At 49.1% G+C, this 24564-nt stretch overlaps 1 protein-coding gene and 1 pseudogene across 4 annotated transcripts; both read right to left on the bottom strand.

Annotated features, from left to right (window-relative positions):
- Positions 1 to 30: 30 nt before the first annotated feature.
- LOC102394005 lies at positions 31 to 916 on the bottom strand (annotated as a pseudogene).
- Positions 917 to 7706: 6790 nt separating this feature from the next.
- UBQLN4 (ubiquilin 4) lies at positions 7707 to 23688 on the bottom strand. Of its 4 annotated transcripts, none has more exons than XM_006052008.4 (11): positions 23480 to 23683; positions 21811 to 21962; positions 21192 to 21409; positions 20352 to 20614; positions 18040 to 18198; positions 13688 to 13913; positions 12470 to 12609; positions 11895 to 11978; positions 11618 to 11733; positions 11234 to 11420; positions 7707 to 9716 (listed from the first exon to the last, which is right to left on the bottom strand). In XM_006052008.4, the coding sequence occupies exons 1-11, from the start codon at positions 23585 to 23587 to the stop codon at positions 9564 to 9566; spliced, it is 1806 nt and encodes a 601-aa protein (XP_006052070.2). In that variant the 5' UTR covers positions 23588 to 23683; the 3' UTR covers positions 7707 to 9563. The 4 variants fall into 4 exon arrangements, 2 of the variants coding, with proteins under 2 accessions (XP_006052070.2, XP_025143472.2); XR_006551610.1 differs by having other exon boundaries at positions 9582 to 9716; positions 11108 to 11420; positions 23480 to 23686; XR_003109957.3 differs by lacking the exon at positions 7707 to 9716 and adding an exon at positions 10112 to 10256 and having other exon boundaries at positions 11108 to 11420; positions 23480 to 23686.
- Positions 23689 to 24564: the final 876 nt, after the last annotated feature.

Here is a 24564-nt window from a genome sequence, read left to right as displayed (position 1 = left end):
CACGAAAGGATAGCTGCTATCTACTATGGCTCAATTCTGGGCCTCTGGGAGCATGGCAGGGCTACGGATCTCTTCTTCCTCCTCCCAAAATTAGGCTTTTTTTCCCTGGGAGCTGGGAGCTTGCTGGGCCTTCAGCAGACATGAGGCTACCATATGATTGGTGCTGTAGCAGAAGTGGCATTTGTTGGGCTGGGGTGACAGGTTGCATTTCTTGGCATGATGGTCTGCTGCTGCTGCTGCTAAGTCGCTTCAGTCGTGTCTGACTCTGTGCGACCCCGTGGATGGCAGCCCACCAGGCTCCCCCGTCCCTGGGATTCTCCAGGCAAGAACACTGGAGTGGGTTGCCATTTCCTTCTCCAATACATGAAAGTGAAAAGTGAAAGGGAAGTCGCTCAGTCATGTCCAACTCCTAGCGACCCCATGGACTGCAGCCTACCAGGCTCCTCCGTCCATGGGATTTTCCAGGCAAGAGTACTGGAGTGGGGTGCCATTGCCTTCTCCGGCATGATGGTCTAGACCTCCACAATTGTAGCACATCTCTCCCTTTGACCTGTGTTTCTGCATATTCTTTCCTTTGGGTCGCCTTTCACTCCCAACACAGAACAGCACACCAGGGCCGGTGACTCGGATAGAGGCCAGGCCCTTGGCTGACTTCTTAAAGGTGAACTCCACAGCCTCGCCCTCTTTCAAGCGCCAGAAGCCCTCCAGGTGCAGCTTGCTCTGGTGCACAGAGACATTCACTGCAGGGCTGATCACGACCCCTACACGGGTGGGTCATAGACAGGACGCCAAATGCCAAGCACACGCTGAAGCATTCATAGAAGCCGGCGCTGTGGAGTACCTGTGGCTCCTTGGACGCCTCCTCTGGCACCTTGGTGCAGCCACCTGCAAACTGGTGGTGTGACACAGAGCCCATGGTCTATGAGCCCACAGCCCTGGGCCCCTGCTCCCCACTGTACGCATTTATATACATTTTGTATATCCATTCCTCCACCAGTGGACACTTGGGTTGCTTCCACATCTTAGCTATTGTGAATAATGTTGCTACCAACATAGGTGTACAAATACCTCTTTAAGACCCTGCTTTCAGTTCTTTGGGGAATATACGCAGAAGGGGAATTGCTGGACCATAATGTAATTCTATTTTTAACTTTAAAAAATGACATATGCACACTGCAACACTTGTTTATTTATTTTTGTTTGCACCGAGTCTTCCTTGCTGCACACGCACTACTCTCTAGTTAGGATGCTCAGTCTCGCTGCGATAACTTCTCTTGCTGTGGAGCAGGGGCTCTAGGCACGTGGGCTTCGGTAGTTACTGCATGGGGGCGCATTAGTTGCGGCTTGAAGGTCCTAGATTGTGCAGGCTTTAGTAGTTTTGGGGTGTGGGCTCAGTAGCTGCAACTTGCAAGCTCTAAAACACAGGCTCAATATTTGCAGCTCATGGGTTTAGTTGCTCTGAGGCATGTGGGATTTTCCCAGATCAGGAATCAAACTGGTGTCTCCTGCATTGGCAGACAGAATTTTTTTTACCACAGAGCCACCAGGAAAGCCCATCCCATCAGTTTTTAAAGGTAATTTTTTTGTCATTATTTAAATATTGTATAATAATTCACACTGTTATGTCTTTCTTGACTGATGGTTTAATTAGTAGTATATTTCATTATTTCCAAAAATCTTGAGTTCTAGAAAACTGTATTAAGATTAGAGATTGTACTTTGTATTATCATTTTATAATTTTTTGGCAGAACAGCAGGTGGGATCTTAGTTCTCAGACCAGGGATCGAACCCACACCCCAGTCACTTCCCTGGACCACCAGGGAAGTCTTGATATTTTGTATTATTTCTATCCTTTAAAATTCATTGAAAATTGCTATATTCCCAGCATATGTTCAGTGTTTGCAGATGTTCCATGTATGCTTGAAAATATGTATATACATGTATATTCTAGTTTACTGGATGTAGTATTATACGGATTGCTTTTCATTGAAAATAAGATGCACCCAGTATTTTTTTTTGCTAGGGTTGCCTTAAAAAAAGTACCACAAAACAGAGGGCTCTAACAATAGAAATTTATTGTCTCACAGTTCTGGAGGATAGAAGTATGAGACTAAGGTGCTGGCAGTATTTGTACTTTGGAAGGCTGGAGGAAGAATATGTTCCATACCTCTCCTCTAGCATCTGATGGTTTGCTGGTAATTTTTAGTATCAGTATGTGCTGTGCTTAGTCGCTCAGTTGTGTCCGACTCTGGCTCCTCCTCCAGGGGATCTTCCTGACCCAGGGACTGAACCCGAGTCTCCTGCATCTCCTGCATTGCAGACGATTCTTTACTGCTGAGCCACTGGGGAAGCCCTACTCCTGGTATGACCTCATCTTAATCAATTTCACCTGCAATGACCCAACCCCCGCTTTCCAAGTACGGTCACATTCTGAGGTACTGAGGGTTACGACTTTAACATATGACTTTTTGAGAGACACAGTCCAACATATAACACACTGTTACTTTACTTACTATCAAAAAGCTTTAAAATGTTATCAGTTTAAAAAAATGCTACCAATTAAACTATAACTCAATACCGATACCGACGGATTAAAACAAACAAACAACAAACCAAAAACCCTATCAGTGGCTCAGAAGTTAAAGCGTCTTCCTCCAATGCAGGAGACCCGGGTTCGATCCCTGGGTCGGGAAGATACCCTGGAGAAAAAAATGGTAACTCCAGTATTCTTGCCTGGAGAATGCTATGGACGGAGAAGCCTGATCGGCTACAGTCCACAGGGTCGCAAAGAGTCAGACACGACTGAGCGACTTCACTTTCGCTTTCACTTTTAGAGTTAATTAACACTGATACTTTTTCCCTGTCTGTTGTATGAATTAGAGATAGGTATATTGAAATCTATGATTGGGAGTTTTTCTAATTCTCTTTATAGTGCTCTCAACTTTTTTCTTTTTATATATTAAGGCCATGTTATTGGATGCATAAATATTAATATTTAAGATGGTTATATATTTTTCTGGTGAATGTTACCTTTCATCTTTATGAGTTAACTCTTATCTCTTAAGTGTTACTTTCTGCCTGAAATTCTAGCTAGTTTATTATCAATATAGCTATCCTAATTTTCTTCTGGTTTGTGTTGATACAGTTTATCTTTTTCCAAACTGTTATTTTGAATTTTTCTATTTTCTTATGTTCAATAAATGTCTTATGGTCGGGATACAGTTAGATTGTTTCCCTTACCCCCAGCTCCACCCACTGAGGAATTCAGAATGTTTCATTTAAAGGTGAGTGATTGGGCTTCCCTGGTGGCTCAGTGGTAAAGAACCTGCCTACCAATGCAGGAGACACTGGTTCGATCCCTGGTCCTGGAGGATTCCACATACCACAGAGCAACTAAGCCCAAGCGTGAACCCACATGCCGCAATACTGAAGCCTGTGTTCCACAGGAGGAGAAGTCACCGCACTGAGAAGCCTGCACATCACAACAAAGAGTAGCCCCCACTCACCACAACCAGCAAAAAGCCTGCACAGCAGCGAAGACCCAGCACAGCCAATAAATAAATAAAATTATTTAAAAAAGAAAGAAAGAAAAATGAAGGTGAGTGATTAAAAACCAGACCTTTACGTGTCTTCTCTTGGACACCAGCCTCTCTTCGAGGCTGGGCCTTGTCTCTCCTCCCCCATCATTCTGCAAAGAAGGCTATGACTCAGGTGGTGGCAAGGCCTCTGGGATGAAAGGTTGCTCCCCCCCACAAAGCAGCTGGTTTGGGAGCTACCCACCATGGGCTCTGTGAGTGCCCTTGGGGTGTCTTGACCCCTGCTCAGCGTCAGGGCAGGCTCAGTGCCTCCCCTCCCTGCAGAGGAGACCACCAGTGAGCCTGGGGCCTTCTGGACTTGGCCTCCATGTCCCCAGTAGATGTAGGATAGGATGTAGCTTGGGCTGTCCTGCAGGCTCACATCAGAGCATCCATTCACAAGATCTTCAGGGCCTTGTAGTTAGATTTTTATTTTATTGATCCAACCTGACAGTCTTTGAGTTCTTTTTTTTTTCAGCTGTGCAGACTTAGTTGCTACATAGCATTCAGGATGGTCTTCCCTGTTGGCTGGGTGGTAAAAAATTTGCCTGCTAAGCAGGAGACATGGGTTTGATCTCTGGGTTGGGAAGATTCCCTGGAGAAGGAAATGGCAACCTACTCCAGTATTCTTGCCAGAAAAATCCCATGGACAGAGGAGCCTGGCAGTCTACAGTCCATGGGGTGGCACAACAGTTGGACACAACTTAATGACTAGACAGCAACTAGCATTCAGGATATTAGTTCCTGAACCAGGGATAAACTTGAGTCCCATGCGTTGCAAGGTAGATTCCCAACCACTGGACCACCAGTCCCAAACTTTGACTTTTAATTGAAGCATTTAATACATCTACATTTAATAAAATTACTTATATATTAAAGTTTAAATCTGCCATATTATGTGGAAGTTCTATTTTGTATATTCTCTCTGGCTTTGTCTTATTTAAACTTTTCAATTTGACTAATTTTAGATTTACAGAATGATTGTAAAGACAGTAAAAGAGTTCCTGTATACCCACACCTGGTTTTCCCTATTATTATCATCTTACATTACTATGGTACATTTTTACAATTAATGAACCAGTACTGATACATTATCATTAACTTAAAGTCTATACTTTATTCAGATTTATTTGTTTTACTTAATATCCTTTTACTGTTCCAGGGTCCTGTCCTGGAACCTTAGGGCATTACATTTACTCCTTTCTCCTAAGGCTCCTCTTGGTTGTAACAATTTTTCAGCCTTTCCTTGTTTTTGATGACCTTGACAGTTTCCAGGAGTACTGGATAGATATTTCGTAGAATGTCCCCAATCGGAACATGTTTGTTTTCCTCATGATTGGACTGAGGTTATAAGTTTGGAGGAGGAAGAGAACAGAGGTAAAACGTAGCTTTCCTCACCTCGTCTCAAGAGTACATACTCTCAACATGCTTTATCACTGACCTTGGTCACCTGACTGAGGTAGTGTCCCCACTCTAATGCCTCCCACCCCAGCCCTTTCCACACTGCACGCTGTTAGGTAGGCGTGTGCAGCCTACAAGTGAGGAATGGGTATTCTGTTCCTCTCCTTGAGGACAGAACATTTACATACATTGTTTGTAATTTTTCTACACAGGTTTGTGTCTTCTCACTCATTTATTTATTCAATTATTTATTTGTATCAGTACAGATGCAAGAGCATTTATTTTATACTTACTTGTTTTGTTGCTTAAATTGTTCTAGCTTTGGCCATCGGGAGCTCTTTCAGTTGGCTCTTGTATCCCTTTGGCATGAACCCATCATTATATATATATTTTTTCCTTTTTATTATGACTAAAGATTATTACCCTTCGGAATTTCCCTTAGTGTGAGACTGCTGGTGGTGGGCTGTTTTCGTTTGTCTGAAAATATCTTTGTTTTGTTTTCATTTTTTGAACGATGTTTTCTCTGGGCTCCCACCTTCTTTAAACATAGGGAAGATGGCATTTCACTCTTCTGCCTTCCAGTTTTGCAGTTGAGATGTAAGCGGTTGTCTGTTGTTCCTCTGAGGATAAACCATCTTTATTCCCTAGTTTCTTTAGGATGTTTTCTTTTTGCTTTCCCCTTTTTGCAGAGTTTAAGTCACTGGGTTTCCTGAATCTGTGAATTGATGGCTTTCATCAATTGTACATAATTCTGACATTACTTCTTCAGGTTGCTTTTTTCCATTTCTCTACTCTCCTTGGACTCCAGGTAAACATAATTTAGCCCAACTTCGTGTCTCTTCTGTATTTTCCATCCTTATTTTTCAAGTTTCATTCTGTTTCTATAATCTACCAATTCTCTCCTCAGCTATGTCTAGTCTGCTGTTAAACCCATCTCTTGAGATCTTAATTTCACTTATTTTATTTTTCTAGCTAAAATTTCTTTTTTTTTTTTCTAGCTAAAATTTCTATTTGGTCCTTTTCCGATTGTGCTATGTCTGTTTGTGTAAGCATCAGGTCTCTGCTGAAATTTGCAAGCCTTGCTTTTATCTTGTCATACACTTATTTCTGCATAACTCTGCTACATGGGGTTGTCTATTTGTTGCCTCTCATTTCCTTTTAAGGGTGTCATTTCAGGTTTCCTTTCTTCAGTCTCTTGACTAATTCTCATTGTGGTTGATGTCATATTTGAAAAATTATTAATTATAATACTTTTGAGGTCTAGATTGGTGTTAAGTTCCTTGAGATTTCTGCTTGCTTCTCCCAAGCCTCTGGAGATGCTACACATATAGATCAGCTTACTCCAAGTTCAAGACTTGAGAGTTTCTAGACCACCCAGAATGGTGGCACACCAGGAGGCAGAATACAACTGGTTTCCTTCTGATTCATCCTTGGGGGTTCCTAGTCTAGGTGGATCTTTACCAGCATCCCTATATTTAGCTATCCCGGATTCTGATTTTTTTCTTCCTCTAGCTCTCATCCTTCAAGGCCCTCAAAAGCATAGCGCAGCCTCTCAGAAGCCTTTTCCCAATTGGAAAAGCCCCCTAAGCAAAGGCAGCCCTGGAGTCTTCTTTTCTCTCTGGATTCCCAATCTTCATTAGTCCTTTGATTTTTGATACTTTTCATGTTTAAAATTTCTGAGGGTTGGTCTGAAACATCCAGCCTACCGTTATTAGAAGTGGAACTTCCCACTCGCTTTATTCCAGGTATCACAGAACTCTAGCCCATAACCTCACTATACAAAAGATAAAACTGTAGACATATGAAGACTTCCTTAGGCTCACACTGATTAGTTGTAGGGCAGGGATTTCCAGCTGGTACTAGCAGTAAAGAATCCACCTCCCAAGGCAGGAGACATGGAGATGTGGGTTTGATCCCTGGGTCGAGAAGATCCCCTTGAGGAGGGCATGGCAACTCACTCCAGTATCCTTGCCTGGAGAATGCCCATGGACAGCGGAGCCTGGTGGGCTACCATCCACAGGGTCATGGAGTAAGACACAACTGAAGAGACTTAGCAGCAGCAGAAGTTGTAGAGCTAGATTTTAGCCTCAGAGCTTAAGACTAATAACTGCTAAACTCCACTTACATAAAATCTGGATGTAAGGGTTTGTTTTGACCTTTTTACCTGGGGTAAGGAGAGGATAGTCTTGCCAAGAGATCAGGGGATGGAAGCAAGGACTTAGCTATATTCCTAGTACTTTTCATACATTCCTCTCACAGCCCTGACTTATGGGAGTGGTGGGTGGGGTGGGACCTGATAACTTATGGTCTGGCAATGAGGAATGGAAGAGAACAATCCTTTCCATTCCTAAATCACTGATTACAGATAGCTGCATGATCAGTTATCCCTTTACCTTCAATGATTCTGAACACTTTCTTTTAAATATTTTATTTGGTTGTGTTAGGTCTTGGTTGCAGCATGCGGGACTTTCCTTGCGTCATGCAGGGATCTTTCGCTGTGGCGCTTCGGCTCTAGAACGAGCAGGCTTCAGCAGTTGTGGAGCATGTGGGCTTAGTTGCCTGCAACATGTGGGATCTTAGTTCCCCAACCAGGGATGGAACCCGCTTCCTCTGCATTGTAAGGCAGATTCTTAACCACTGGTCTGGATATGGCTTTACAAAAGCCCTCTAAAACCAAGAAGTGTCTTCAGCCAGCCTCCTCTACCCCAGGAAACAAACACCAAGACACCCTCACAACAAAGACCATATCATTTATTTACAAAGGCCAGTGTAGGAGTTGGGGGAGGTAGGGAGGGAAAGCCACACAGACATCCTCTCTGGATTGCTTGGGACCCTTTCCCACTTGGGAGAAAATTCAGTTCCTCTTGCCTCCGTAACGGGTCCTCCAAGCAGCTGGGCTAAGTAGCAGAGAGAGGAGGTGATCTGAGCCTCCCCTATGCTCCACTAGAGTAAAGTCCAATTCCAGATCAAAGGCATCATTGCTGCCCTCTCCTTCCCTTCCTCAAATAGAACTTTCTGGCCTGGAGGGAAACAGTGAAAACTCAAGGGCAGGAGCGGCCAAGGGTTCTAGAAAGACTCCTCCCCCACTATTCCCCAAAAGCAATAAGAGAAGGGGTAATCAAGGGTGCCAGTCACAGCCCTGACAGCTTCAGAAGGGGTCCCCATACTACCCAGGCATCCAGAGGCCTAGGGGACCTAGCTCTCCAGGGTGTATATATTCCTGACCTAGACAGGCCCTTCTGCCTACTTCTGTCTGGTGGGATAAAACTCTAAACCAGAAATCAATAAGGTATCCACCCTCCCACTCAACTCACATGCACATGTGTGCGTGCGTGCATGCAACCACCCACCCACACACACCCTCACTGCTGAGACAGACCCCAGTCCTCTTCATGTCTTCTGAGCGGGGCTTAAATCACTGGTACCTGGAGATGCGGGCAGGTCCTGGGTTCATGGAAATGTGTGTGAATGTACAGAAGCATGTGTGTTTGAGGAAATGGAGCCAATATAATCCCTTGTGAGCCATACTGTTTAGCTTCTCTGAACCCTTTTCTTCAGCTCAAATTTCATCCATTTCTAAATCTCCTTTGCCAGGCCAAAGCCTAGACTCTGTGGACTAAAAGAACTATTAGTGTTTCCATTCCCTGTCAATTCCAACTTCTAAGTCCTCTGCTCACGCTGTTTCCCCCATTCCCTTCCTCCAGAAAGTCTCATTCCCTCATCCCCTTATTGGGTTGGTCCAGGGCTTAGGTTAAAGCGTCTGCCTCCAATGCAGGAGACCCAAGTTTGATCCCTGGGTCGGGAAGATCCCCTGGAGAAGGAAATGGTAACCCACTCCAGTATTCTTGCCTGGAGAATCCCATGGACAGAGGAGCCTGGCAGGCTACAGTCCACGGGGTTGCAAAGAGTCAGACATGACTGAGCAACTTCACTTCAGGGCTTGTTAACTCCTGCTCCAGGGGGGCCGCGTCTTATGTCTCCCTTCAGACAGGGGGAACAAGCATCTTCCTTCCACTGGGAATCCCAACAGACCCCCTGAAAGTGATCAGAACATGGGGTGAGGAGGAAAATCACAGCCTGCTTCACCTTCCTTTCCTTCAGAGGATGGAAGTCTAGCGCTGGGTAGGCTGGAGGTGGGAGGGGATGAGGGGAAAGAGAGGAGGAAGAGTTACCAAAAGTAATCATAAGACAAGAAAAATCCTAGTGATAGAAACAGAAGACCCTGTTCTAATAAAGCAGACAGTGGGTTCCTCCTTCAACTCTGCACTGCCACTGAGAAGTGTGAAGGCTGCAAAAGATGGTTGTGGAGTAAGGAGGTGGGGCCGATCAGCAAAAACTGAAAACTGTTTAAACAGCTCTCTCTGCTCAAGCAGGCAGGACCAGGAGAGAAGATTCTACAAGAGGTGAAGTAAAAGTGGAATTCTCAGAGCCGCGGGGCTGGGGCCCACCCCTCTAAAGTCACCCTGCTGTCTGGAGAGAACAAGGGAGAAGAGCAGAAGGGATGACAAGCTGCAGAGGGCCAGGCTGACAGAGGAGCCAAACGCGGGCATCAAGGGAGGAGAGACGCAAGAGGCCCGGGCTGAGGGGTTAGGAGAGCTGAGAGCCCAGGAGCCTCTCGATAGCTGCGTTGATGTCCCCTCCCGTGGCGATCAGAGCCTGCAGGTTGGCCTCACGATTGATGAAGCCCATGGAGTTGAGCTGCTCCAGCTGCTGCTGAAATCTCACTTCTGGCGTCTGCACCTGGAGGGGACAAGCCTTGTGAAGTGGGCTCAGGACCAACCCTAGAGGGCCTAGCTGATTCCGAGGGTTTATGATGGAGAGACAAAGTCCTCCTCAGAATCAACCAATGGGGCAGGGGTCGATGACCAGCAAACAGAGGCCAGGGGAGCCGGCGTCCCAGATCACTAAACAGCTGTGCCATCATGGGGGGGGGGGGGGAGGGGCGCATCTTTCTTGAAATTTCAAAGTAACAAATAGGTCTAGATCAGCCGATATTCCTAACTGCTTTCCATCAGCACTCTGGAGATGTTAACAGGCAGTCCAAAAGCCAAATGTTCTGTGGTCAGTAAATACTGCCTCCAAACCTGCTCCTGGCAACTGTCACACACACGACCACAATAAAGGTCAGAGAAGGGTCCGCGGAAAACACGCACCTGTTTAATTGTGTTTAACCCATCAACAAACACAGTTATTTACAAAAGAGGAGGCTTTTCGTTTTTGACACTCCAAAACACATCTCCTGGAAACGTTTTCCCCCAGGGATGTTCAGGAAGCCATAGCCTAGATCACGAACAGAAGACTCAGGGTTGGAAGGAGCCCAGCAGTGAGAGCGCCCAACCCGCAGTACAGGAGCCCTTTGCCACTCTGTGATGTTTTCAGCATGATCCACCCACACTGGGCTCCAGACGCAGCTGGACTGGGCCTTGGAGAGCGCTTCACCCAGCCCTCTCAGTGCCTCGCACAGAGCTGGGCACACTTCCATTTCTGTTGAAAGGCTTTCCCCAGAGGTCACAGAGGTCGGAGAAAGGTTAAGGGGCTTCCCTGAGGTAATCCCCTGCTCTGCCCCCAAGCCCCAGGCCTAAGACTTTGTAGCCCAGGGCTCTGGTCACCTCTCCTCCCAGAATCCTCTTCTCCAGTCTCACAGACAGAGGCTGCTTTATTCATTTTTATTTTTGTTTTGGCCGCACCACATAGCATATGGGATCTTAGTTCCCTGACCAGGGATAGAACCCGTGCCCCCTGCAGTGGAAATGTGGAGTCTTAAACCACTGGACTGCCAGGGAAGTCCCAGACAGAGGCTGCTTTAATTATCAAAAGAGTCCTCTGATACAGCAGAAGTAGTAAAACACAGCAGCTAAAGTGTAAATCCTGGAGCCAATATGCCTCGGTTTGAATTTCAGCTTCATTACTCACTCACTATGTGACTCTGAGAAAGCCACTTAACCTCTCTGGGATTTAGTGTCCCCCTTTGTAACACAGAAAGAGTAAGAACAAGGCTGCTGTGAAGAGTAAAGGAAGTGAGCTCTTACATACAAGGCACATAGACCAGTGCTCGGCTAACCCAGTAAGTGCTATTACTATCTCCATGTCACAGCTGTGGAAACTAAACTTATGGAAGATCAGTTACTTACCTAAGGCTCGAAAGTAGCAGACCAGGAACTAAAGCCAGGTCTGGCTGACTCCAAAGCCTGCTGTTTCCATTTGACTGCCACCCTTAGCACCGCAGGGTCCTAGCACCAGTCCGCTGCCCTGCGTACCTGTGAACTTCCGCTTCCAGCCAGAAGCTGGATCATCTGTTGCATGAGCTGCTGCTGAGCGCTGGAGGCCCCTGCTGGAGATGACGTGACTGGGAGGGCTGGCGAGGAGGTGGGCACCTCGGGCGCAGACCCGGCGTTGCTGCCTGCAGAGGATGCTGGGGGCCGGGCCATCCCAAAAGAGCCAAGGCTGCAGGCAGGAGAGACCGAGAAGGGGGAGACGGCCTCTGAGAAAAGGGTGGGAACGTGAGATCCAGCAGGAAAAGCAGTTGGAAGAAACAGGAAAACAGATCCTCAGGAACACAAGGGCTGCTGAGAGCAGCAGGAAAAGGGCTTGAGGGGGAGGAGGAGCCAGATCCCTGTTGCCCACTTGCCCCCGCCCCTCACCTGGGTACCAGCCCTGGGGCTTCGGTCTGCAAGGTCTGCAGTCCCTGCTGGATCTGCAGCAGCGCCTGCATGGCTCGGGGATTGGTGAGAATGGAGAGTGACTCTGGGTTCTGCATCTGGTGGGAAACAACATGGAAAGGAGGTGGCAGGAGACGGGAGGCGGCCTAGACCCTGAGTCCAGAGGCCAGGCGCGGCCCCTCCCTTAAGCTCCACCCACTGGGCCTCAGGGTCTACCCGGGTGGCCCTCAACCTCCACCCGTCTAGGCTCCTCACTTACCTGCTGCAGGAAGACCGGGAGCTGCAGGCGGAGCTGCTCCTGCAGCTGGGGGTTCCCCGCAAAGAGCGGCACGTTCACCATCATCTGCCAGGGTGAAGGTAGCAGGGGGAGGCCTGGGCCTACCCACCCTCACAACGCCCCCACCGCCTCATCTCCCTCAGCACCCCACCACTGTAGGAAATCGGGCCAGCGTTTCCAAGGATCTCAGAGTATCCTGAAGTCCTAGGTGGGACAGTGAGAGGAACTGGAACTATACTCTGGACAAGGACAAGAGTCAGAAGCCAGTCTGATGAGGATAATAGCGAACATTTCTGAGTACACAGGGCTTACTCTGTGCCAGGCCATGTGCTAAGCACTTTATGTTATTAACTCACTTAACCCTCACAACTCCAAGGCAGGTACTATTGTTATTACCATTTTACCAATGAGGAAACTGGGGATAAATAACTTGCCTGGCTCATGCAGCTAGGAAGTGGCAGAGCTCAATACAGAAACCCAGGCAGTCTGGCTCTGGAGCATTTGGATCATCACAAGTCACAGCCCCCAGCACACTCCCCCTCATGCCAGTCCCATACCTGAGCAGCAAAGTCGGGGTTCTGGGCAAGCGTTTGCATCATGCTGCGCATATAGGGGGCTGAGATCACGTTCTGCATCAGCTGGGGGTTCTCAGAGATCTGCTGGAGGAGGGCCTGCATTTCTGGGCTGTTGAACATCCCTAGGATAGAAGGGAAAAAAAACAAAACAAGAGAAAAGGGGTCCAAATGGAAACCAGATGCCTGATTTCAATCTACCTTACTTCAGGCACTGAGTGGTTGCAAAACTCAGAAAGGCAACAGTAAAGTGGGCACCCACATCCCGGGGAGTGGGTCCAAGTCTCTCTTGACCCTGAGGTCATCTTGCTCTGCTTTGGCCGGGGTCCCTCACCATCTGCTCTGCAATGATCAAGCTGGTTACAAACTGGGTCTGATTCCTATCCCTCTGTTCCTGCCACAGGTCAGATAATGTTAGAGTTGGAAAGGATTTGACTAAAGATGACCCAGATCAATGGTTTTCAAGCTTGTCCTAGCAGCAGAGACCCTTTCCTCAAACCAAATCTCACTAGGAAACCAAGTATGTCAACGATCTGGTTGGAGCTGGGGCAGAAGGCCTGGAGCCCTTCCCATGCGGTCTTCCCCCGTCCTGGCAATGGTCCAGACCCCTCAAGACTCAGCAGTATAATTCTGAAACCATGGGTCAGGTTCAAGTCCCTTATTTATGAAATAAGCATTTAGAGGGGAAGGGACTTTCCCGACCAAGATATTCCGCAGAGTACAGAGAGATCATGGCATCTACCAGACATCCCTAGGGCCATTTACAGTCATAGTCTTGATAAATGGGGCATCTCCCAGGGTTGTGCAGCGCATAACCTACACTTCTGTACAAGGCAGCTCTGTACATCCCTCTCGCCCAGCCTCACATCTACCCGTCCCTCATTCCTCTCACACACCCTCATCCCCAGTCTAACCCATTGACAATGGATAATACCGACAGAGTTGAAAGAGCTTAGAAAGTGGGGCCTGGTTTATTCACAAGCCTTTACTTAGGTTGCTCTTGGGAACACTGGGAAAGGGCTAGAACCAAGCCTCACCCTCTGAGGGCTGAAGCCGCTACTCCAGCCCACAGAGCTCTGTCTGTGGCTCTAATACAGTCTCACCTCTGTCTTCAGTACTCTGGAGCAGTGTGAACCCCTTTCAGGCCTGGGGCAGGGGACTGCCCTGGTGACCCCACTCAGCTCCGCCCACCCCAGGACATACCTGACCCCAGGCTAGCCGCATTGATCCCAAAGGGATTGGAGACCGTCGGGTGCACCCGGCTGGCCCCTGATCCTCCGGCGCCCTCCCCACCGGACCCGGGGGCCTGGGAGGCGGGGGGCGAGGGGCTCCAGGGGTTAGGGAGGGGCTCTCGATTCTCAGTCCGCAGAGGCTGGGAGGATGAGCTGTCGGAGTTCCCGGCCAGGGAAGAGAAGGGGTTGTTGCCAAACTGGGAGGAGGGAAAGGTTTTGGGTTAAGGACTGAAACAGATCAGGGAGAAGGGCTAGGCCCTTTCTTTCTTCTCACCTAATAGCCTCCCCGTCCCCAGGAAAGGGAGAGAGATCTAAAACTGTGGAGGTCCTCATGTCAATTTCTGACCTCACAACGGCCGACTTCACCCTCACCCTGCAAGGTGGGAGTTGGCTGATGCTAATGACTGGATAAATGAACCCCTCAGATCACCGGAAACATCCCCATCTCCCCTGGTGGCTCTAAATATTTGGTTTCTAGTCTTCTCTGTGCTCTATAATACTTGACACACACGTTTCCTACTGTGCAGCGAGATACTGGTTTTCCTTAGCTCTTAAGGGGCAGAGACAATGTCAGATTGACCTTTGTACATCTGGCCCCTGACATTAGTAGGTGCTCAATAGGTAACTATTGGCTTGATGGGAGCTGACTCTACTCTAACCCCTATTTGCCTTCAGCTCTCCCTTTTCCAGCCACCTCAGTCCAAGTCTAACTCCGCTGAACCTTCTTCCTCACCTCCAGATCCCCCATGTGGCATTCTGCCCATCCAGGAACATCACGTGGAGCCCCTCAGAGGGGCACGCCTCTGGCTGAGCACCCTTCCCTAGGTCTTGTCCTCTGTTGCTTCCTCCATGTAGTCTCTTCTTTCTCCTCCCCACCCCCATCTTCTTAGACTGGCTGCTTCAGCTAAACAGTACCCCCGAGCATCAGGCCCCCTAGGATGTTACCCAGGATTGTCTCAGGGTCTGCACCCCACTACATGATGGGCTGCCCAAGGGGGCACCCGAACCTGCATCTGAACCTCCTCCCTCTGGACCCGCTGATAGCCAGGAAAGAGCTCTGTCTGAGGCATGTGATGGCTGAGGGAGCTCAGGCCTCCTCCTCTTGCTCAGCCTCCCTCTCCTGTCCCCAGGCAGGCCTTACCCATGCAGGAGGTACCTGAGCAGCCTCAGCCCCACCGCACCAGGAAGGTTCATATCCTGTTACTTTTCCTGTTAAACTCCTGCTCTGAGCTGTGGTTCCTTTGCCCTACCAGACGCCTGTTCAGATAATAGCGTTTGCAGGCCAGGGAACGTGTACCACAGTTTCAGTCTTTGTCATCATTGCAGATTTCCTGTTCTGCTAACTTGCCTAGCACCCAACCCCAGCTAGTTCTGGGTCCTGCTTTGCTCTTCCCCGTACACCCTAAGGCCTGAATCTCTTTGCCAGAACTCCCCAAAGTGATAACAACGGCCATTTATTGAGCACCTACTATGTGCCTGACCCATTCATTCTAATGCTTATAATATCCCTCTAATATACCAGTTCTCCAAGTGTGGTCCTAGGACCTCTGCAAGGTTTAAAAACAATTTTTATAACCCTAAGACATTATTTGCCTTTTTCACTCTCATTCTCTCATAAGTATTCAGGGGTGTTTTCCAAAGGCTACATAACATGTGACAGTGCAATGGACTGAATACAGAAGCAGATCTGATCTGAGAACCCAGCTACATAAGCCAGACGTTCAAGAGATCTGCAAAAATGTCGAACAAGGCCATTCTCTCCTCTAAAGTTTTGTTTTGGGAGATAAAGTTATTATTAGTTTTTTTTTTTTTTAATTGTTTTAACATTTTATTTTTGACTGCTCTGGATTTTCATTGCTGCACAAAGGCTTTTCCCTAGTTGCAGGCTTCTCATTGTGGCGGCTTCTCTTGTTGTGGAGCACGGGCTCTAGGGCACGCGGGCTCCAGCAGTTGTGGCTTAGTTTACCCTGTGGTATGTGGGACCTTCCCGGACCAGGAATTGAACCCGTGTCCTTTGCATTGGCAGGTGGATTCTTAACCTCTGGACCACCAGGGAAGCCCTAAAGTTATTTTTTAAAAGAGCATGCTGGTTATATTAATGTGCAATGGGTTTATTGTTATTTTTAAATGAGTTCATAAATATTTATTTAAATTCTCAGTTTTAATTTCAGATTCAGTGAATATCAATAGACCTAACCCACAAAAACAAAACCTCCTTGGGGTCCTAACTATATAAAGGGGTCCAGAGTGGAATTCCCTAGTAATCTAGTGGTTAGGTCTCCATGCTTCCACTGCAAGGGGTGCAGGTTTGATCCCTGATGAGGGAACTAGATCCCTCCCACATGCTGTGCAGTAAGGCAAAAAAAACCCAATTTTTTTAATAAATAAATAAAGCGATCCAGAGACCAAAATGATTGAGGACAATGCTATAATACATTGTCTCCATTTTGAAAATGAGGCAGCAGAAAACTCAGGGAGGCTGAAGCAACTCGCTTAAAACCACACCGCTGAAGAATGGTGGGGCAGGTGTTCGGACGCAAGCTTGCTGTTGCCAAACACTGCTCTTTTAGCTGAGCCAGTGGTTCCCACACCTTAAAGTATATCAGAATTAGCTGAGGGCTTGGTCTAAGCCTTGCTCAACTACTTGAAATTTTTTTTTTTTAACCAGGTACATGCATTACTTTGATATACATTTTAAATTAAATACTTAAGTAAAATAAAACTTAAACTAAAAACCCACAGGTAATCTTCATAAGCACTTTCAATTCCTATAAGCACTTTCTAAAATTTGAAAGAGCAATGGCAATAATCATCAAGATGACAGTGAAGAATAAGCTGCAGGGGGGAGGGGAGAGTCACCCTACCTGATGCCCAGGCTTAATTAAGACAACGTGGTATCATTATAGGAACAGAGCCAGCAAGGAGCACACTAAAGAATCTGCCTGCAGCACAGGAGACCTGGGTTTGATCCCTGGGTCTAGAAGATCCTCTGGAGAAGGGAATGGCAGCCCACTCCAGTATTCTTGCCTGGAGAATCCCATGGACAGAGGATCCTGGCAAGTTACAGTCCATGGGGTCACAAAGAGTCAGACACAACTGAGCGAATAACACTACCACTAGCGATGCCATGAACAAGCAATCTGCTGGGATGGCATGGACTGCTCAGGACATGGTGCTTTTTCCTTTCCACAAGGAAAAAGTATTGTGAGGTCCCACTCTCCTACCTGGGTGCTGGTTGTGGGGACAGGCTGTTCAGTTTGTGAAAATCCATCAAGCTGAACACTTAGGATATGTGTACCTTTCTGCAACTATATTATTCTTCAAATGAAACATTTTTACATGTTTTTAAAAAGCAAGTCTAAAATTATACAAACAGCATATCACTTCCATAAGGTTGAAAAAATATGCAAAATGATGCCACAGATTATTTATGGATACATACATAGGTAATAAAAGAATCAAAACGACAAACAGCGAATCAGGGTGGTAGTGACTCCGAGAGGGAAAGAGAGGCATAGGATGGGGGAGGGGCATGTGACGGCTGCAATTCCATGTGTAATATCTTATTTGCTAATGTTAAAGATATCTAGGAAAACACACACAATACTAAAAATATTCATTAACTCCGGGATAGAAAAGAGAGGGCTGGGAGATGGAAATAGAAGGATCCCTTTTGTATACTTTTATTAAGTTTGGATACCTTTCCACTCTTTTTAAATATCCTTCTGTTTACTTTGTGTAACTTCTGAGTTTTGAAACAGGTAAATGCATAATGTATTTCGTGTAAATTAAACTTTGATATGAGAGAATGCTATACTTTTTGTATATTTGAAAAAAATTCACAAAGCATTTTTGAAAGCACATATTCCCAAGGCTTAATTCCAGAGATTGATTCAATAAGCATCTCAAAGGTGGGAACCAGGAATCTCATGATTAACAAGCACCCCAGGTGCTTCTGATGCAGGTGATCTGTGGACCACACTTGAGACACACTGTGGAAGGGTGGGCTCTTTGACCTCAGGCCCGCCCCACAACCTTTGAGCCCTCGGCGCAAGAAGTCTGCCAGAACAATGTCAAAGCCCTTGGATACTGCACTGCCCCCACTCCCTAGGGACCTCTGCTATCTTCTGCCCCAGTGCTTCAGTCCCATGCCGAGATGGACCATCCCCGGCTGTGCCCTGTGAAAACCACCTTCAAGCCAAGGCCTACCCTCAGGGCACTAGGGAAGGAAAGAGGAGCAGATAGCACCTCAGGCTTGCCTGGGTCTGGGCTGGGTGCTCCCGCGTTCAGACTGCCCTCCCACAGCCCAGCCCCTGGCCCCACCTGCTCCCTGGCAGCACTGAACATGGGCTCCTGGATGTCTGTGTACATGCGGCGGAGGGCATTGTACCCTCCAGGGATGCTCTCCAGGTTGCTTAGAGCCCGGTCCTGGTTCCGCATCATCTCCTGCATCATGGCTGGATTTCGAGCAAGCTCCATTGTCTGGTAGAAAAGGGAAAGAGAGAGAGTGACTCTGGAACCAGGGTGTCACCAAGCTTGAAAAAGACTGGGCCTTGAAGAGGGGGACCAGGACTAGGGTCCCGGGCCCAGGAACCGATCCAGAGTGGCTGGGAGGAGGGTGAACTGGATTTCCTTTCTCTATTGTCATCTTGGCTCCAACCCTGCCTCTCTGTGGGTATTCTGGTTGACTTTTGGGGGTATGATCCCAGATGGGGTGAGGGCAGCAGCTTTCCTCTCTCAGGTTCAGGGGATCTGCAGAAGTATCAGGGAACACAAGGAAGTTCAATAAGAAAGGACATGAGAGGGACTTCCCTTGTGGTCCAGTGGCTAAGACTCTGAGCTCCCAGTTCAAGGGGCCCTGGGTTCGATCTCTAGTCAGGGAGCTAGATCCCACATGCCACAACTAAAGATCCTGCATGAAGACTCAGCACAGCCAAGTAAGTAAACTAAATAAATATTAAAAAAAAAAAAAAAAAAAAGAAAGGACGTGAGAAAGGGGAGAAAGCAAAAGAAAAAATTAACATCTATTGAACAGTTACTACATATAGGCACTGAGCTAAGTAATTTACAGAATTCAAGTCATTTAATCCCCATGATAACCATCCCAAGTATGTTTCTCTGTCCCTATTTAGCAGATAAGAAAATAGGCTCAGAGACTCATTGTCTAGTACCCACAGTCAGTTAGTGGTGGAGACAGGGTTCAAGGCCAGGTTGGTCTGTCTGACCAAGACTAGATTACAGCTTCTGATAAATGACCACAAATTGATGGGGGGAAAGGATTCAAGCTGGGACGATGCTACCAACACCTTCTGGATCTCACTACAGGTCTTTGGCCTCACTGAATCTTGAGAAATAGGATGAGGGCTTTCTCTTGGGAGCCAATGTCTCACTCTCAATAACGAGGGGACAGTGAGTACAGCGGCTGCTTGTTCCCATCCATTGGAAAGCTTTCCCTGTCCTTCTTCCTAAATCTGCTCCATACATGCCTCTTCTAAGACACTTTTATGTCTATGATAAGCCTCTGATCTCTTATTCCACAAGTCATTCATTTACTAAGTACTTATTGAGTGGTAACTATACACCAGTGGTAGCTATACACTATGCACTGTTCTAGGCAGTGAACAAAACATTTGCAAAGTCTTGCCCTTATGGGACTTACCTTCTGGTGAGTCCAGCACTAGCGTCCACAGTTCTGCTAAGATCATCTACCCTCATCCCCTAGTGGGTGGCTACAAGACAGAGCTCCCGAAGACCAACACCAGACCCCCTTGCCTGGGTCTTCCTCACCCACCTAACCCTCCCTTATCCACCTGGCCCTGCCCAGCCACAAAGGTCTCCAATCCTACTTTTCATTCCCAGGCCTTTGTGCTTGCTGTCCCTTAGCCCTGAATACTCTTCTTTTTCCCTCTGGTTCATTCTTCCTCTTTTGGGTCTCTGCTTGGGCAACACTTCCTTTATGGCCCCCTCTGACCCCAGGGTAGGGTCAGGAGCCCTTCTGTGTGCTCCTAAGGGATCCTGTGACCATCTCTATGATAGTACTACCCATGCTGTACTATAAATGCCTTCTTATTTGTCCTACTTCCCTTTGAGACCAGAAGTTGCTGGGGGGCTTCCCTGGTGGTCCAGTGGTTAAGAATCCGCCTGCCAACGGAGAGGACACAGGTCTGGGAATATCCCACATGCCATGGAGCGACTAAGCCTGTGCACCACTATGACTGAGCCTGAGCTCTAGAGCCCAAGAGCAGCAACTACCAAGCCCACAAGCTACAACTACTGAAGCCCGTGTGTCCTAGAGCCTGGGCTCTGCAACAAGAGAAGCCACCACAATGAGAAGACCGCAACGAAGAGTAGCCCCCACTCGCAGCAACTAGAGAAAGCCCACGCAGCAACAAAGACCCAGCACGGCCAAAAATAAATAAATAAATAAAACAAATCTAAAAAGAAAAGAAAAAAGAAGTAGTTCCTAGAGAACTAGGCCTATGTCTTTTCATCACTGTACCCCCAGTGCTCAAAACATGAGCTGTTGAATGAATGAATGAACATATCAAGGTAGGACAAGGTAGGAAAAGGTAAGACAGGGTACAGCTGGGTGCCCGGGGTCCTCCACGCCCCCCCCAAACTTCTCTCAGACCCACCTGCCTCATAAGCTCAGGGTTGTTGAGCATGTGACTGATCTCGGGGTTCCGCTCCATCAGCTGCTGCATCTGGGGGTTGGCCATGATCATGTGGCGCATCAGGTCGGGGTTAGACATCATGTCCTGGACCAGGGGGTTCTCCATGATCTGCGACAGCATCTCAGGATTGGACATCAGCTGCCTCTGCATCTGCTGCTGCAGCTCCATGAAGTTGGCAGAGCCCAAGCCCAGGCTGCCCAAGCCCAGGATGCCCCCAAAGCCAGCTGTGCGGGAGGGGAGCAGGGTCAGTTTTTCCCAAGACTCTTCTACCTGGCCAGAGCCACTGACATCACCTGAAGGAACCAGGATGGGCCCCCTCTGCTTCTCACATCTCCCTTTCTCAATCAATTCCACAGACCCAGCCCTGATCTGTTGCTGGCAAAGAGGTGGGAGCCTACTAGACTGAGACCTCTTTGATGGCCGAGGCTGACAGGCAGGCATGGTACTGAACCCAGAGAGGGCAATCAGTGACGGCCTCCTGAATGAGCAAATAAATATTCTCCAACTGGATACTGTTGGGCCCACCTTTTTCCCAAATTCCAATACCCTCTCCCAGGGTTTTCCACAACCCCAGCCCCATTCTCCCTTCACCCTTAATATTTCACCATGCTCCCCTCTTCTGGGAAGCCCTTGCAGATTGGTTTCCTCCCCACCTGGCTCAAGCACCAGTGTCTGGAACCCTATGTTCAGGGGCCCCAATCCCCATCAGATCAGGAGCAGGGATCAATATTCCCCTCTTCTTGGCCTCTCTCCCACTCTATAGACTATAACAGTGTGGTGCCTTCCTCCCTAAAGGCTTACAGAGTATGGATGCAGTGGCACTGGGAGGTCCCTCCCCAGTCCCTGGGGAGGTACCCCCTCCACTGCCCCTTCGGCTTCCACTGCCTGTATCTGAAGTGGCACTTCCAGAAGTGGAGGGCTGGGCAGACGTGGCGGGTGAAGCAGGGGTGGTGGAGGGGGCTGAGGCTGGGTCTGGGGTGGAAGGGGAAGAAGCAGTGGCAGTAGCTGGATCTTGAACCCTGAGAAAGAAAGAAAAATCCTCATTGAAGTGGACACAAAAGGGAAGACCATGATTTCTATGTATGCTGCGCAGCTACAGCCCTAGACCAAGCCACCTCTGAGGTAACCCTGAAGCTGGGGCAGGGTGACGCCGGGGGCAGTCAGGAAATCGGGCAGAGGGAGAAAGGAGCCAGTATCCTCTATCTCCAGGTCATTTAGGGCGAGGTAAGTCAAGTTCCCTGGCCCTGCAGGTCCGATCACAGGGCCTTCTGGCAGCCCATCAAAGAGCCACCTTCCTGGGTCTTGGCATTCCACAGACCTTCCACAGACATATGTTTGAACAATGAGTGAGAAAGTGTCAGATGGGGAGAAACAAAGAAAGCCCAGTCTGAAGCTGGACCTGCTCCTCTCCTGAACTTACTTCTGAGGGGTCTTGATGACCAGATGAACAGTGAGCCCATCCTTGATCCCATGCTGGTTCAGTGTGTCCCCATCCTTGAGGATCTTGCCTGCGAAGATCAGGACCAGCTGATCCTGCTGTGCCTTAAATCTCCGGGAGATTTCCTCTTTAAACTGTGATCAAGAGGCAAAGGTCACTGTGGAGGCTGCCTGGGCTCCACCAACCAGGGACCCTGCCTCTCCTTCAAAGCTTCTGCATTCCCTTGCTCCCACCTCTAGTCGCGGGAAGTCCTTTCAGCAGTCTTGACTCCATCCCTCCAGCTGAAATTAAGCTGCTCCTTTCTTAACCAAGGGAGCTGGACCAGTGAGAGGCTCCTCTCAGCAATACTCCAGGGTCTCTCACCCTCCCAAGCCCTGTTTCTGTCCACTCCCTCTTCAGTCCCAGGTTCCTCCTGAGGGTACTACCTGGGCAGTTCTCTCATGGAAACTCCTTGGCCCAACCCTGTCTCCCCTCAGCCTTCTCTCTTCAGACTTCAAGTCTCTTTCCTCTCTTTATTCCCAGTTTTCTTGTAACAGCTACAACAAATAAGTCCCAGTTATTTATAACAGCACTAACTACACATGTTAATTATTATCTCCATTTCAGAGACCAGAAAATTGAGGATTAGAGCAGTTAGATAACTTGCCCTGGGCAAACTGGAACTCAGGTCTTGACATCAAAGCCCAGGCTCCTCTTAACCAAATGTATGCTGCGGGGTGGGGGGAGCTCTCAATTAGAGGTGATTTCAAATTCAGCTTTGCAGGCAAAAATTATTTAAATTATGGAATGTGGTCATTTTATAAGGTCGGGGGAGGGGCAATGATGGCAATAAAGGCTGGCTGGGGAGAGTTAGACTCCCCAAACCTATCACACACACCGTCCCCGCCCCCCATCAACCCAAGCAAATCAAACACACACTCTTAAGTAGAGGGTGCACTTGCTAAGCAAAGGCAGCGTCCAGACCCCTCCCTTCCAATCAGACGCCTATCTTAAGCCCCGCCTCTGTGAAATTCTGGAGCAGCCACAGGGAGGTGGTGAACACAGGCAATATTCCCTCATTCAACACATTTTACTAAGCACCTACTGCACACTGTGTAAATCCCAGAGGGGCTGAGAATCAAATGTATCCACTTTAATTTGAAAGAGTAGGAAAGATCCGGGCAGAGGGAAATCCTCCCCTCACCGACCAGGCGTCAGAATTCTGGGCGTTCTCTGAGTCGCACAGTAGGCGCCCAGAGTTCCCCCCAACCTGCGCCCCGCCGCCCACTCTCCGGGCTCAGCACCTGGCCCGGCCCCCACTCTGCTTCTTCGCCTCGAATCCCGACCAGTAACCGGGGCGAACACTCCCCTCAAACCTAGGGTCCTCCCCGCTTCCCAGTGCAAGGTGTCCTCTTCCCACTCTCCACCACGCCCCCAGCCCAGGCCACAAGGCAAACCCCGGTCTCCCTTCCCCAACACGCGCCACGCTTCCCCAGATCGCCCTCGCAGGATGCCCCCTACCTGCCTGCCCTACCCTCCCGCTCCTCCGAGTGCCTGCTGGGCTCCCGCCTTCCACTCCCCGGCCCTCCCGCACGCCCGACAGTCTCAGAGCCACCCGCCTCTTCGCAGACCCCTCCTCCGCGCTCACCCCCACCCCCGCCACCCTTACTACCTCTTTGACCGAGGCTCGGTCGCAGATCACAATTTCCTCCTTGTCCTTGGGGGTCTTGACGGTGACCCGAATGGGGGGCCTCGTCTCGGCCCCGCTCGGCTCCGCCATGCCACCGCCGCCACCCGGCCGCCCGCCAGCCCGCCCCGGCTCCTCCTCCTACTCTCCGCCCGCCCGGCCGGCCGGGCTCGGCTCCGGCGCCTCCAACACTCCCCTGTCCCCTCCCCTCCCCAAGGCTTCACCGGCCCCCTCCGGACCCGCCACGGCCACAGCGCCCCGGGCGGACTGGGGGGGCCACTGCAGTGGGGTCCGCCCAGGGCTGAGCCCGGGGTCCGTCGGCTTGGACCGGGCCTTGCAGGGCTGCAGCCCCCGAGGGGTTCGGGGAGGGGGCGGGGCGTGTCGGTCACTGCGGGGCGGGGGCCGAATTCCCCGCTAGAGACCACAGCCCGCCGCAGCCCGCCGCAGCCCGCCGGAGCCGAGCCGAGGTCCCCCTGGGCCCAAAGCTGCCCCCGCCCCTCCGCGGGTAACTCCAGCTTCGGGACAAAGGACTTTCTGTGTCGCCGCTTTATCTCCGTTCCCTGTGATAACTGGCCTTTCTCCGGAAGCCCAAATCCTTTCCAGGCCTGAGACCTATCCCGACTTTGAGGTTGACTTTTCTTATTCCTGGATGTCTACCCAAAACCTCGTGTCTAGGACTGACTTTATTCCCCTGCGAGTAGTGGCTTGCACGAAGTCTACAAACAGTTCCAGAGACCTGAATTTTGCCTGCGCGGCCTTTCTGAACCTTGCTTTCCTCAATAGTATCTCTCGCCTCATCTCACCTAACTAACTGTATAATGTAGAAAACTGCTTTGAAAAGTAATCAAAGGTGTGCCTGATAAATATAGGGATTTTACTTTCTTTTAATTACTGAATCGTTACTTGTCATGCGGATATGACTTTCCTCTGCCCGAGGGGATTAAATGTCCTTCCAATACTGCCACTGTCCTTTCACTCGCGCTCTTTCCCCGCATAACCGCGTGGTCGCACTGGAAAGGCGAACTATAGTTCCCAGGGTGCCTCGCGAAGCCGCGGAGAACTACAATTCC

The sequence above is a fragment of the Bubalus bubalis genome, chromosome 6 (genome assembly GCF_019923935.1).
Source record: "Bubalus bubalis isolate 160015118507 breed Murrah chromosome 6, NDDB_SH_1, whole genome shotgun sequence".
Taxonomy (NCBI): Eukaryota; Metazoa; Chordata; class Mammalia; order Artiodactyla; family Bovidae; genus Bubalus; species Bubalus bubalis.
Note: the sequence above shows the minus strand (reverse complement) of the source record. Positions and strands in the feature narration are given on the sequence as shown.